This window comes from Salarias fasciatus, unplaced genomic scaffold (assembly GCF_902148845.1).
Source record: "Salarias fasciatus unplaced genomic scaffold, fSalaFa1.1, whole genome shotgun sequence".
Classification (NCBI taxonomy): domain Eukaryota; kingdom Metazoa; phylum Chordata; class Actinopteri; order Blenniiformes; family Blenniidae; genus Salarias; species Salarias fasciatus.
The window spans coordinates 67,019-81,791 of NW_021941257.1; the positions used below are offsets into that span (position 1 = coordinate 67,019).

The following is a 14,773-nucleotide window of genomic DNA, read 5'->3' on the forward strand; positions in this document are numbered from 1 at the left end:
CACACACACACACACACACACACACACTATATACAACACAGAAAAGCCTTAAAGCGCTCACACTCACGTTCTCCTTCACTCACAGTGCTGTTTACTGATGAGGACACTCTTGATCACTTTTAAGCCCAGACTTAAGCCTGGAGGTGAAAACTTGAAACTCAGATATGGTCTTCAGCTCGGTCGGTAAGGAATTCCACAACTTTACACTTTTAAAAGAGAAAGCGGATCGTCCAGATGAAGTATTGCAGCGTGGGACCCGACCGTTGTGATTTAGAGACGCTCTGGCGTCCCTCTGGCTGTTTTGTCTCTGAATAAATGAACTCAGTGGCTCAGGCGCTGGATTGTTCATACATTTAAATATTAACTTCAGAAAAGACAAATTTGCTTGTTTGATCGTCAGCATTTATTAACATTACTTAAATGCAGAGTCTTACAAAAAGGCATAATCTTAAATAAAGTTTTAACAAACACAAAAAATATAATTAAAATAAATATCAATTGTTTTCAATTAAGTTAAATCCTAATGAATCTTGAAACAAGGCATTGCTGTTCACATTTAAAGGTAAAATAAATGAACAAAAATAAAAAAGTGCAAAAGGGCTGCACGGTGGCGCGGTGGTTAGCGCTCTTGCCTCACAGCAAGAAGTTCCTGGGTTCAAATACCGGCCGGGGCTCGGGGCCTTTCTGTGTGGAGTTTGCATGTTCTCCCCGTGTGTGCGTGGGTTCCCTCCGGGTACTCCGGCTTCCTCCCACGGTCCAAAAACATGCATGGTAGGTTAATTGATCACCCTAAATTGCCCCTAGGTATGAATGTGTGAGTGAATGGTTGTTTGTCTATATATGTCAGCCCTGCGACAGACTGGCGACCTGTCCAGGGTGTATGTACCCCGCCTTCGCCCACAGCAGCTGGGATCGGCTCCAGCCACCCGCGACCCCGAAAGGGATGAAGCGGTGGAAAATGAATGAATGAATGAATGAATGAAAAAAGTGCAAACATGATCAAGGTGTAAAAACAGGGACTCAGAGGCTGAAGAGGTCTCTGCTGGACTGTCTGACCTCGTCTACTTTTTGAATGAAAAACTAAAGAAAAATGATTAGATTGCTTACAGTTAATAATATTCTTATGTTCTTTAAGTGTTTGTTGTTTCTATGGAGTCCAGAGCAGTACCTCCTTCAGTCCAGCAGAGGGCGCAGTGTCACTGTTAGCTGTACAGTGCAGTGTGAAGCAGCAGAAGAAGGATGTATGAATGGATCCTCCAGACTGATGAAGCTGTTGTTCGTTCTGCTTCATTAAACAGAAGCAGTTCCCCGTCTGGACAGGGACTCGTTCTGAGGACAGGGACTCGTTCTGAGGACAGGGACTCGTTCTGAGGACAGGGACTCGTTCTGAGGACAGAACACGGACCGTTCTGGATCAGATCCTCTCGTTCCATGTTTCCCATCGCGGCTCGCAGAAGGCTGCTGTGGCGACGTGCTAACATCCATGCTAACTGCTAACATGCTAACTCGCGCCGGCTCTGCCTCATCAACTTGCTGCGGCTCTCTGATGAAAATACGCCTGACCTCTGACCCCTGTGTGTTCACGCATCGACCATAAGGTGTCGCCATTGCTACCGTATCACCAGACGCCATTAAAAGCTCCAGAGACGTCTGTGGTGTCGCTGCTTTGGCTCATAAAAAAAAACATTTACAATAAAAAAAAAAAACATCGATGCTTAGCCTGGGGGGGGGGGGGGGGGGGGGGGCAAGTAAAGCCTGGAGGCCTGTAAAGCACTGAGGGGAGGGAAACCCTGCTGCACCTGAGACACACCTGTCTCACCTGCACCTGAGACACACCTCTGTCTCATGTTGAACTCTTGTGTAATCCTGCTTCCCCTGTAACTCACCTGCAGCTCACCTGCAGCTCACCTGTAGCTCACCTGTAGCTCACCTGCAGCTCACCTGTAGCTCACCTGCAGCTCACCTGTAGCTCACCTGCAGCTCACCTGTAGATCACCTGCAGCTCACCTGTAGCTCACCTGCAGCTCACCTGTAGCTCACCTGCAGCTCACCTGTAGCTCACCTGCAGCTCACCTGTAGCTCACCTGCAGCTCACCTGTAGATCACCTGCAGCTCACCTGTAGCTCACCTGCAGCTCACCTGTAGCTCACCTGTAGCTCACCTGCAGCTCACCTGTAGCTCACCTGCAGCTCACCTGTAGCTCACCTGTAGCTCACCTGCAGCTCACCTGTAGCTCACCTGTAGCTCACCTGTAGCTCACCTGCAGCTCACCTGCAGCTCACCTGTAGCTCACCTGTAGATCACCTGCAGCTCACCTGTAGCTCACCTGCAGCTCACCTGTAGCTCACCTGCAGCTCACCTGCAGCTCACCTGTAGCTCACCTGTAGCTCACCTGTAGCTCACCTGCAGCTCACCTGTAGCTCACCTGTAGCTCACCTGCAGCTCACCTGTAGCTCACCTGTAGCTCACCTGTAGCTCACCTGTAGCTCACCTGCAGCTCACCTGTAGCTCACCTGTAGCTCACCTGCAGCTCACCTGTAGCTCACCTGCAGCTCACCTGTAGCTCACCTGTAGCTCACCTGTAGCTCACCTGTAGCTCACCTGCAGCTCACCTGCAGCTCACCTGTAGCTCACCTGCAGCTCACCTGTAGCTCACCTGTAGATCACCTGTAGCTCACCTGCAGCTCACCTGCAGCTCACCTGTAGCTCACCTGCAGCTCACCTGCAGCTCACCTGTAGCTCACCTGTAGCTCACCTGTAGCTCACCTGTAGCTCACCTGCAGCTCACCTGTAGTTCACCTGTAGCTCACCTGTAGCTCACCTGTAGTTCACCTGCAGCTCACCTGCAGATGGACCTGGGTTCTTACCTATAAAGCTCGCAGCACAAAACGAGCCCCAAACTCTGCACAGCGGCTCTTCTGAGCCAAAGCTGGTCCCTCTACACATCTTGCGACGGGAGAAACTGCTGGTGACTCTGTGGTCCTCACCGCCAGCAGGACAGCAGCAGGACAGCTGCAGGACAGCAGCAGGACAGCTGCAGGACAGCTGCAGGACAGCAGCAGGACAGCTGCAGGACAGCTGCAGGACAGCTGCAGGACAGCAGGACAGCTGCAGGACAGCAGCAGGACAGCTGCAGGACAGCTGCAGGACAGCTGCAGGACAGCAGCAGGACAGCTGCAGGACAGCAGGACAGCTGCAGGACAGCTGCAGAACAGCAGTACAGCTGCAGGACAGCTGCAGGACAGCAGCAGGACAGCTGCAGGACAGCTGCAGAACAGCTGCAGGACAGCTGCAGAACAGCTGCAGGACAGCAGCAGAACAGCAGCAGGACAGCTGCAGGACAGCTGCAGGACAGCTGCAGGACAGCAGCAGGACAGCTGCAGGACAGCAGGACAGCTGCAGGACAGCTGCAGAACAGCAGTACAGCTGCAGGACAGCTGCAGGACAGCAGCAGGACAGCTGCAGGACAGCTGCAGAACAGCTGCAGGACAGCAGCAGAACAGCAGCAGGACAGCTGCAGGACAGCAGGACAGCTGCAGGACAGCAGGACAGCTGCAGGACAGCAGGACAGCTGCAGGACAGCAGGACAGCTGCAGGACAGCTGCAGGACAGCAGCAGGACAGCACAATGCAGAAAAACTACGTTCAGATGAAAAAGCAGAAGGAAACGGATTGAAAGTCCGTTATTTGTCCCGCACGGGGAAACTGCAGGGTCGCAGCAGCAAGGAACGGAGAAAGGAAAGTAGAAAAATACAAAGCCCAGCCATACAAGGAGAAGTTAAAGATAATTTGTATGTAAAATTAGATATAATTACATAACAGAAATATGCTGACCGACACAACTAATTACTAAATTTAAAGCGGACCTATTTTCCAGCCACATCATCTCAGTCACAGAAGCCCAAAAACATTAGTATATCAGTTTGTTTGCCCCAAATTCATCCCGTGTTCGGAGTTTGAGGCTCTAGAAAGCGGCTCTGAGGAGCCGTCCTCGAACAGCCTGGTTTTCACGGGATGCACTTGAACGCATCTGGCCACGCCCACTCTCTACGGGAGGGCACAGTCGGGCACGGCTCCTGACCGTTCAGCTTCAGTTTCAGTTTCAAAAACATGCTGTAGCGACACAAGCAGGAAAAAGACAGTTTTCAAACTTGTGCATCTTCATGAGGCTACGGCAGCACACTGCTGGAACCACCGATCCGGGCCCCGAAGGCTGGGTCCTCTACCGGGGGGGGGGGGGGACTTCAGAATGGCATGTTTGAGTGTGTATTTCCTTAAAAGTGGAGTGTGCAGTTGAGGGAGGTGACTGAATGAGGCTCTGGGCGGCGATGCCACTGTAGAGACTCCTTCAAGAGACGTTTGCAGAATATGACTCCTTTAAATGAAATATAACGGAAATACAATCGAAGACACATATAATGAAGTAATAGATAGAAGCTGACAGATAGAAATCAAATATAATTTACATAAAGATCCAAGACAGATATAATGACATAAATAACAGACATAAAGATTTACATTATACAAAGAGAGAATTACGATCTACGTTCAGGACGCGCAGATATGAACACTGTACTGATAACAGATATAAGTCTGAAATAATGTCAGTGTCCATTCAGACAGACAGTGAGCGGTGATGAGCACATGAGGGGAGACACTGAGGAAGTCCCGTTTCCATCCTGAACCCTGACCTTTCTACGTCTTCTACAATAAACACTACATCAGTGGTTCAAAGGGAGCAGTCAGACATCACGGAATCAAAACTCTACAGTGTCTTTGTCTCTGCTCTACAAACACACACTGTCACCAATGACATGAGAATTCTCCTGATACACACTTCAAATTGTTCTCAATTTAACGGCAAACTGACACAGAAAGTGTTTGCTGTGTCGCCACGGCCACGTCTGACCTCTGACCCCGAGTCCTCGGGGTCCTCAGCCTCTCTGAGCTGCAGAGCGTTGAAGCTGCTGTGATGAAGCCTGGACGCTCCGCCAGGCTGAGGACCAGGCTGAGGACCAGGCTGAGGACCAGGCTGAGGACCAGGCTGAGGACCAGGCTGAGGACCAGGTCCTACATGCTGACGCTCGCTTCGTTTCAGGTGTTTCTGCCATGTGGAGACTCTGGATTATTTCAGCTCTCCTTCAAGCGGGACGCTTCCCTCCCTCCAGCAGCAGAGTCCCGACGGCTCTGGTCCTGCTCCACTCGGTGTGTCCGTCTGTCCCTCTGCTGTGTCCTCCAGAGAGGACGGCAGCCCGGCTGTCCTCCCCGTGAGGGTCCGGCATCGGCTCAGACCTCCGCAGCAGCAGGTCCTCCTGCGGCGGCGTCTTCTCCGCAGGATTTGGAACCGCGGTTTGGAAACCGCTGAGCTGCAGAGGTCGTTTTGGCTCCAGGTGGTTTTGCAGACAGAAGGTTGTGTTCCGTCCCAGTTCCATAGACCAGGTCCCGGTCCCGGTCCCGGTCCATGTATGGCTGCCAGGTGCTGTCTCTGGCGGCCCTGGTCCTGGTCCTGGTCCTGACCTGTTTCCTGGTCCTGGTCCTGACCTGATTCCTGGTCCTGGTCCTGAACTGTTCCCTGGTCCTGGTCCTGGTCCTGACCTGTTTCCTGGTCCTGGTCCTGACCTGATTCCTGGTCCTGGTCCTGAACTGTTTCCTGGTCCTGGTCCTGACCTGATTCCTGGTCCTGACCTGATTCCTGGTCCTGACCTGTTCCCTGGTCCTGGTCCTGGTCCTGACCTGTTTCCTGGTCCTGGTCCTGACCTGTTCCCTGGTCCTGGTCCTGACCTGATTCCACAGGTCTGTCCACAAGGCTGAGGCTCCGTCCTTCCTGTCCCCCTGCAGCAGTTCTTCGATGTCATCCCCACGTCGGAGCGCCCCTGGGGGAGCAGGAGTGGTACCACGGCGCCATCCCCCGCACCGAGGCCCAGGAGCTGCTGCGGCAGCAGGGGGACTTCCTGGTCCGGGAGAGCCACGGCAAGCCGGGAGAGTACGTCCTGTCCGTCTTCGCCGACGAGCAGAGACGCCACTTCATCATCCAGTACGCCGACGTACGTACGCTGTCCCACTGTCCCACTGTCCCACTGTCCCACACTCGGTCCCACTGTCCCACTGTCCCACACTCTGTCCCACTGTCCCACACTCTGTCCGTACACTGTCCCACTGTCCCCACTCTGTCCACACACTGTCCCATACTCTGTCCACACACTGTCCCACACTCTGTCCCACTCACACCTGCACGGCCACGCCGTGTGTGTTGTAAATGAAGAGAACCCAGCAGGACTGCTGTCCCTCTGTCCCCCCGTCCCCCTGTCCCCCTGCAGAGCCAGTACCGGTTTGAGGGGACGGGCTTCTCCACCATCCCTCAGCTGATCCAGCACCACTTCTCCACCAAGCAGGTCATCACCAAGAAGTCCGGGGTGGTGCTGCTCAACCCCGTGGTCAAGGTCTCTCGCCCTCTCACTCTCTCTCTCACTCACTCTCACTCTCTCTCTCACCCTCTCACTCTCTCGCCATCTAACTCTCTCGCCCTCTAACTCACTCTCTCGCCCTCTAACTCACTCTCTCTCACCCTCTCACTCTCTCTCTCACCCTCTAACTCTCTCGTCCTCTACCTGACTCTCTCACCCTCTCACTCTCTCTCTCACTCACTCCCTCTAACTCACTCTCCCTCTCACTCTCTCTCTCACTCACTCTCTCGCCATCTAACTCTCTCGCCCTGTAACTCACTCTCACCCTCTCTCTCACTCTCTTACCCTCTCACTCACTCTCCCTCTCACTCGCTCGCCCTCTAACTCTCACCCTCTCACTCTCTCGCCCTCTAACTCTCTCACCCTCTCTCTCACTCTCTCACCCTCTCACTCTCCCTCTCGCCCTCTAACTCTCTCTCTCACTCTCTCACCCACTCTCTCACCCTCTAACTCACTCTCTCACCCTCTCACTCTCTCGCCCTCTAACTCACTCTCCCTCTCACTCTCTCACCCTCTCACTCTCCCCCTCTAACTCACTCTCTCACCCACTCTCTCACTCTCTCGCCCTCTAACTCACTCTCTCACCCTCTCTCTCACTCTCTTACCCTCTCACTCACACTCTCCCTCTCACTCGCTCGCCCTCTAACTCTCACCCTCTCACTCTCTCGCCCTCTAACTCACTCTCTCAGCCTCTCTCTCACCCTCTCACTCTCTTGCCCTCTCACTCACTCTCTCTCACTCTCCCTCTCACTCTCTCGCCCTCTAACTCTCACTCTCACCCACTCTCTCACTCTCTCGCCCTCTAACTCACTCTCACCCTCTCACTCTCTCGCCCTCTAACTGACTCTCTCACCCTCTCTCTAACTCTCTCGCCCTCTAACTCACTCTCTCGCCCTCTAACTCACTCTCTCACCCTCTCTCTCACTCTCTTACCCTCTCACTCACTCTCTCACTCACACTCTCCCTCTCACTCGCTCGCCCTCTAACTCTTACCCTCTCACTCTCTCGCCCTCTAACTCACTCTCTCAGCCTCTCTCTCACCCTCTCACTCTCTTGCCCTCTCACTCACTCTCTCACTCTCCCTCTCACTCTCTCGCCCTCTAACTCTCACTCTCACCCACTCTCTCACTCTCTCGCCCTCTAACTCACTCTCACCCTCTCACTCTCTCGCCCTCTAACTGACTCTCTCACCCTCTCTCTAACTCTCTCGCCCTCTAACTCACTCTCTCACCCTCTCTCACTCACCCTCTCTCTCACCCTCTCACTCACTGTCTCACTCTCCCTCTCGCCCTCTAACTCACCCTCTCACTCTCCCTATCACTCTCTCACCCTCTCTCTCACCCTCTCTCTCACTCTCCCTCTCACTCTCTCACCCTCTCACTCTCTCACCCTCTCACCCCCACTGGCCGAAGCCGGAGTGACCTCTGTGGTTTTACAGGACAAGAAGTGGATCCTGAACCACGAGGACGTGACGCTGGGCGAGCTGCTGGGGAAGGTGACCTCTGACCTCTGGAAGCACTGCAGAACCGCAGGAACCCGGGTTCCTCACGGAACCGCTCACTGTCTCCCACGTCTCCGTCCCGTCTTGTCCCCAGGGGAACTTCGGCGAGGTCTTCAAAGGGACGCTTCAGCGGGACAAGACTGCCGTCGCTGTCAAGACCTGCAAAGAGGACTTACCTCCGGAGCTGAAGATCCGCTTCCTGTCTGAGGCCAGGTGAGTCCTCCGCCCGGTACCGGACTGAGCCCACCACAGCCAGCCGGGCCAAAACCAAAACCACCGAGGCCACAGCGAGCCGGGCCAAAACCAAAACCACCGAGGCCACAGCGAGCCGGGCCAAAACCAAAACCACCAAGGCCACAGCCAGCCGGGCCAAAACCAAAACCAGGTCCACACTTCAGGGTGGAGGTGTTGGGTTGATACTTTAAATGATCACAAACTCCTGCTGGACAGACAGCTGGACGTCCTGAGGACGGCTGGACGTCCTGAGGACGGCCGGACGTCCTGAGGACGGCCGGACGTCCTGAGGATGGCCGGACGTCCTGAGGACGGCTGGACGTCCTGAGGACGGCTGGACGTCCTGAGGACGGCTGGACGTCCTGAGGATGGCCGGACGTCCTGAGGACGGCTGGACGTCCTGAGGACGGCTGGTGTTTGACAGGAAGCAGCCGTTAAAATCAACTCTTCACTGAAAGCAGATGAAATGAATTTGATAGAATTAGATTCCACGAGACCGCACTGTGATTGGCTGCAGCCTGACCGCCTGCCTGTGATTGGCTGCAGCCTGCCTGTGATTGGCTGCAGCCTGACCGCCTGCCTGTGATTGGCTGCAGCCTGCCTGTGATTGGCTGCAGCCTGTCTGTGATTGGCTGCAGCCTGTCTGTGATTGGCTGCAGCCTGCCTGTGATTGGCTGCAGCCTGCCTGTGATTGGCTGCAGCCTGCCTGTGATTGGCTGCAGCCTGTCTGTGATTGGCTGCAGCCTGCCTGTGATTGGCTGCAGCCTGCCTGTGATTGGCTGCAGCCTGTCTGTGATTGGCTGCAGCCTGCCTGTGATGGGCTGCAGCCTGACCGCCTGCCTCTGATTGGCTGCAGGATCCTGAAGCAGTACGACCACCCGAACATCGTGAAGCTGATTGGAGTTTGCACGCAGCGCCAGCCCATCTACATCGTCATGGAGCTGGTTCCTGGTGGGTGGAGCTTCCGCCGGCCCGCTGATTTTGATTGGTTTGTTCGAAACGGCCACAAATCACAACTGTTGGGCTGACGGCAGGCGGAGACTTCCTGTCCTTTCTGAGGAAGAAGAAGGACGAGCTGAAGACGAAGCAGCTGGTCCGCTTCGCCGTGGACGCCGCCGCCGGGATGGCGTACCTGGAGAGCAAGAACTGCATCCACAGGTAACCCCGCCTCCGCCGGCCGCGTCCGGCCAACGGGAGGACGGCGTCTCTGTAACCGTCCCCGTCCGCAGGGACCTGGCCGCCAGGAACTGCCTGGTGGGGGACGGCAACCTGCTGAAGATCAGCGACTTCGGCATGAGCCGCCAGGAGGACGACGGCGTCTACTCGTCCTCCGGACTCAAGCAGATCCCCATCAAGTGGACGGCGCCCGAGGCCCTGAACTACGGTGAGACCGCCACACCCCCAGTCCCCCCTTCAGGAGGACCAGGACCCATCAAAACCCCCGAGTCCCCCCTTCAGGAGGACCAGGACCCGTCAAAACCCCCGAGTCCCCCCTCAGGAGGACCATTAGGACCAGGACCTGTCAAAACCCCCGAGTCCCCCCTCAGGAGGACGAGGAAGAACAGGACCAGGCGAAAACCGTCACTCAGTGAAGTCTGGACCAGTACAGCACAGATAACGAAAACCAGCATGTAGGATCTGAGGGAGGGAGGAACCGGTCCGGTCCTGAAAGAGGGAGGAACCGGTCCGGTCCTGAAAGAGGGAGGAACCGGTCCGGTCCTGAAAGAGGGAGGAACCGGTCCAGTCCCGAGGGAGGGAGGGAACCGGTCCGGTCCTGAAAGAGGGTCAGTGACGGTCCTCTAGTGTGATGTCCTGCTGGGGGACGGACCTGGTTCATGAAGGACTCCTGGTCCAGTTTTCTCCCAGTAGACCCGGTTCCCTCCACTCTGACATCGTTCTGGTTCTCTGAGGAACCGATTGAAGCACGATGAGCTGCTCTGCAGACCGGAGTCTTCCTCACTGCCTTTAGAACGGCGGCGCTGAAGAAGAACAATCTAGAACCCAACGTTCTGGATAACTACAGACCAGAACCCAGCTGACCGCTTTCTAGAAGGGTTAGAAAGACCGGTTTCAACCGAGTCAGTCTGGTTCTAGAGGGAACCACAGAACCCAGACGGCCTCGAAAGATTTGAAATGACATCAGGAGGAATTTAGATTGTAAAAACTCAGTGTTGGATCTGCTGGACCCCACAGTAGAACCTCACATTTTAAAGAACAGCCTGACCCCTGGTGGGCCTCTCTGGTACTGCTCTGAACCAGGTCACGTCTTTTCTCCCTGATCCATGTTTTTATGTGATGATGATGCTCAGCTGTTCATCAGTCTCCGTAGTTACTCTGATGATGCTCAGCTGTTCATCAGTCTCCGTAGTTACTCTGATGATGCTCAGCTGTTCATCAGTCTCAGTCTCCATGGTTACTCTGATGATACTCAGCTGTTCATCAGTCTCAGTCTCCATGGTTACTCTGATGATGCTCAGCTGTTCATCAGTCTCAGTCTCCATGGTTACTCTGATGATGCTCAGCTGTTCATCAGTTTCCATGGTTACTCTGATGATGCTCAGCTGTTCATCAGTCTCCATGGTTACTCTGATGATGCGCAGCTGTTCATCAGTCTCAGTCTCCATGGTTACTCTGATGATGCTCAGCTGTTCATCAGTCTCCATGGTTACTCTGATGATGCTCAGCTGTTCATCAGTCTCCATGGTTACTCTGATGATGCTCAGCTGTTCATCAGTCTCCGTAGTTACTCTGATGATGCTCAGCTGTTCATCAGTCTCCGTAGTTACTCTGATGATGCTCAGCTGTTCATCAGTCTCCGTAGTTACTCTGATGATGCTCAGCTGTTCATCAGTCTCAGTCTCCATGGTTACTCTGATGATGCTCAGCTGTTCATCAGTTTCCATGGTTACTCTGATGATGCTCAGCTGTTCATCAGTCTCCATGGTTACTCTGATGATGCGCAGCTGTTCATCAGTCTCAGTCTCCATGGTTACTCTGATGATGCTCAGCTGTTCATCAGTCTCCATGGTTACTCTGATGATGCTCAGCTGTTCATCAGTCTCCATGGTTACTCTGATGATGCTCAGCTGTTCATCAGTCTCAGTCTCCATGGTTACTCTGATGATGCTCAGCTGTTCATCAGTCTCCATGGTTACTCTGATGATGCTCAGCTGTTCATCAGTCTCCGTAGTTACTCTGATGATGCTCAGCTGTTCATCAGTCTCCGTAGTTACTCTGATGATGCTCAGCTGTTCATCAGTCTCCGTAGTTACTCTGATGATGCTCAGCTGTTCATCAGTCTCAGTCTCCATGGTTACTCTGATGATGCTCAGCTGTTCATCAGTTTCCATGGTTACTCTGATGATGCTCAGCTGTTCATCAGTCTCCATGGTTACTCTGATGATGCGCAGCTGTTCATCAGTCTCAGTCTCCATGGTTACTCTGATGATGCTCAGCTGTTCATCAGTCTCCATGGTTACTCTGATGATGCTCAGCTGTTCATCAGTCTCCATGGTTACTCTGATGATGCTCAGCTGTTCATCAGTCTCAGTCTCCATGGTTACTCTGATGATGCTCAGCTGTTCATCAGTTTCCATGGTTACTCTGATGATGCTCAGCTGTTCATCAGTCTCAGTCTCCATGGTTACTCTGATGATGCTCAGCTGTTCATCAGTTTCCATGGTTACTCTGATGATGCTCAGCTGTTCATCAGTCTCCATGGTTACTCTGATGATGCTCAGCTGTTCATCAGTCTCAGTCTCCATGGTTACTCTGATGATGCTCAGCTGTTCATCAGTTTCCATGGTTACTCTGATGATGCTCAGCTGTTCATCAGTCTCCATAGTACTCTGATGATACTCAGCTGTTCATCAGTTTCCATGGTTACTCTGATGATGCTCAGCTGTTCATCAGTCTCAGTCTCCATGGTTACTCTGATGATGCTCAGCTGTTCATCAGTTTCCATGGTTACTCTGATGATGCTCAGCTGTTCATCAGTCTCCATAGTACTCTGATGATGCTCAGCTGTTCATCAGTTTCCATGGTTACTCTGATGATGCTCAGCTGTTCATCAGTTTCCATGGTTACTCTGATGATGCTCAGCTGTTCATCAGTCTCCATAGTACTCTGATGATGCTCAGCTGTTCATCAGTTTCCATGGTTACTCTGATGATGCTCAGCTGTTCATCAGTTTCCATGGTTACTCTGATGATGCTCAGCTGTTCATCAGTCTCCATAGTACTCTGATGATGCTCAGCTGTTCATCAGTCTCCATGGTTACTCTGATGATGCTCAGCTGTTCATCAGTCTCCATGGTTACTCTGATGATGCTCAGCTGTTCATCAGTCTCAGTCTCCATGGTTACTCTGATGATGCTCAGCTGTTCATCAGTTTCCATGGTTACTCTGATGATGCTCAGCTGTTCATCATTTTCCATAGTACTCTGATGATACTCAGCTGTTCATCAGTTTCCATGGTTACTCTGATGATGCTCAGCTGTTCATCAGTCTCAGTCTCCATGGTTACTCTGATGATGCTCAGCTGTTCATCAGTTTCCATGGTTACTCTGATGATGCTCAGCTGTTCATCAGTCTCCATGGTTACTCTGATGATGCTCAGCTGTTCATCAGTCTCAGTCTCCATGGTTACTCTGATGATGCTCAGCTGTTCATCAGTTTCCATGGTTACTCTGATGATGCTCAGCTGTTCATCAGTCTCCATAGTACTCTGATGATACTCAGCTGTTCATCAGTTTCCATGGTTACTCTGATGATGCTCAGCTGTTCATCAGTCTCAGTCTCCATGGTTACTCTGATGATGCTCAGCTGTTCATCAGTTTCCATGGTTACTCTGATGATGCTCAGCTGTTCATCAGTCTCCATAGTACTCTGATGATGCTCAGCTGTTCATCAGTTTCCATGGTTACTCTGATGATGCTCAGCTGTTCATCAGTTTCCATGGTTACTCTGATGATGCTCAGCTGTTCATCAGTCTCCATAGTACTCTGATGATGCTCAGCTGTTCATCAGTTTCCATGGTTACTCTGATGATGCTCAGCTGTTCATCAGTTTCCATGGTTACTCTGATGATGCTCAGCTGTTCGTCACACCTGATCCTCACCTGTATGTCTGTCAGACGTGAAGCTGTGACTGTGTGTTGGTTGTTTGACCTCTGACCCCTGACCCCTGCTGCTCCAGGCCGTTACAGCTCGGAGAGCGACGTGTGGAGCTACGGGATCCTGCTGTGGGAGACCTTCAGTCTGGGGGTGTGTCCTTATCCGGGGATGACCAATCAGCAGGCTCGAGAGCAGGTGGAGAAAGGTAACCCTCAAAGAGAGAACACCCAGCAGAACCAGCAGAACCAGCAGAACCAGCAGGCCCCTTTCTGTCCTGATCTGTCAGAACCAGAGTGAGGTGATGAATGGGTGAGTGAGGTGGTGAATGGGTGAGTGAGGTGATGAATGGGTGAGTGTGTCAGTGAGGTGATGAATGGATTAGTGAAGTGATGACTGGATGAGTGAGTGAGGTGATGAATGGGTGAGTGAGGTGATGAATGGGTGAGTGTGTCAGTGAGGTGATGAATGGATTAGTGAAGTGATGACTGGATGAGTGAGTGAGGTGATGAATGGGTGAGTGAGGTGATGAATGGGTGAGTGTGTCAGTGAGGTGATGAATGGATTAGTGAAGTGATGACTGGATGAGTGAGTGAGGTGATGAATGGGTGAGTGAGGTGATGAATGGGTGAGTGTGTCAGTGAGGTGATGAATGGATTAGTGAAGTGATGACTGGATGAGTGAGTGAGGTGATGAATGGGTGAGTGTGTCCCTGCCTCCAGCCGCTGTCCTCAGTGTGTGGACCCGTCCAGGCTGAGGGACTGGGTGGAGGTGTGACCAGGTGTGTCTCCGTCCAGGCTTCAGGATGTCCTGTCCTCAGCGTTGCCCGGACGACGTGTACCGAGTGATGCAGCGCTGCTGGCAGTACAACCCCGAGGACCGGCCCAAGTTCTGCGAGCTGCAGCGAGACCTGGCGGCCGTCAAGAGGAAGTGACGGGGCGGCGGGACGGGGCGGCGGGACGGGGCGGCGGCCGTCAAGAGGAAGTGACGGGGCGGCGGGACGGGGCGGCGGCCGTCAAGAGGAAGTGACGGGGCGGCGGCCGTCAAGAGGAAGTGACGGGGCGGCGGCCGTCAAGAGGAAGTGACGGGGCGGCGGGACGGGGCGGCGGCCGTCAAGAGGAAGTGACGGGGCGGCGGGGCTCGAGGGCGGGTCTTGAACAAGAACTCTCCAAACTGTGAAGACAGCTTTAAGCCACGCCTCCTCTTTCTATGCTGTAACCATGGCAACAGATCCCAGGACCAATCAGCTTTAAACACTAAACACTACGTTTTCAGTTTTATTTATTGTTTTAATAGATTCTAACTGACCTTTACTCTGAGTGTCTACCGGGCCTCCTGGCAGCCTGAAGATCAGCCCGTTTTTACTTCCTACATCGTCTTTTGTATTTGTTCAGACTATAAAAATATGATTGTATCATTTATCAAGAAAATAAACTCTAAACCATTTGCATCATGTTTTCATTTG

General features: G+C 53.1%; 1 protein-coding gene across 1 annotated transcript in view; it reads left to right on the forward strand.

Annotated features, from left to right (window-relative positions):
• The window catches only part of fer (fer (fps/fes related) tyrosine kinase), a 31,614-nt gene extending 16,859 nt beyond the window's left edge, over positions 1 to 14,755 (forward strand). The window contains 10 exon segments of the mRNA XM_030086838.1: positions 5,841 to 5,865; positions 5,868 to 6,043; positions 6,317 to 6,439; positions 7,902 to 7,958; positions 8,059 to 8,177; positions 9,055 to 9,149; positions 9,233 to 9,356; positions 9,428 to 9,582; positions 13,394 to 13,516; positions 14,106 to 14,755. Coding sequence (XP_029942698.1) covers positions 5,841 to 5,865; positions 5,868 to 6,043; positions 6,317 to 6,439; positions 7,902 to 7,958; positions 8,059 to 8,177; positions 9,055 to 9,149; positions 9,233 to 9,356; positions 9,428 to 9,582; positions 13,394 to 13,516; positions 14,106 to 14,242 — 1,134 coding nt within the window. The 3' untranslated portion in view covers positions 14,243 to 14,755.
• The last annotated feature ends 18 nt before the right edge of the window (positions 14,756 to 14,773 follow it).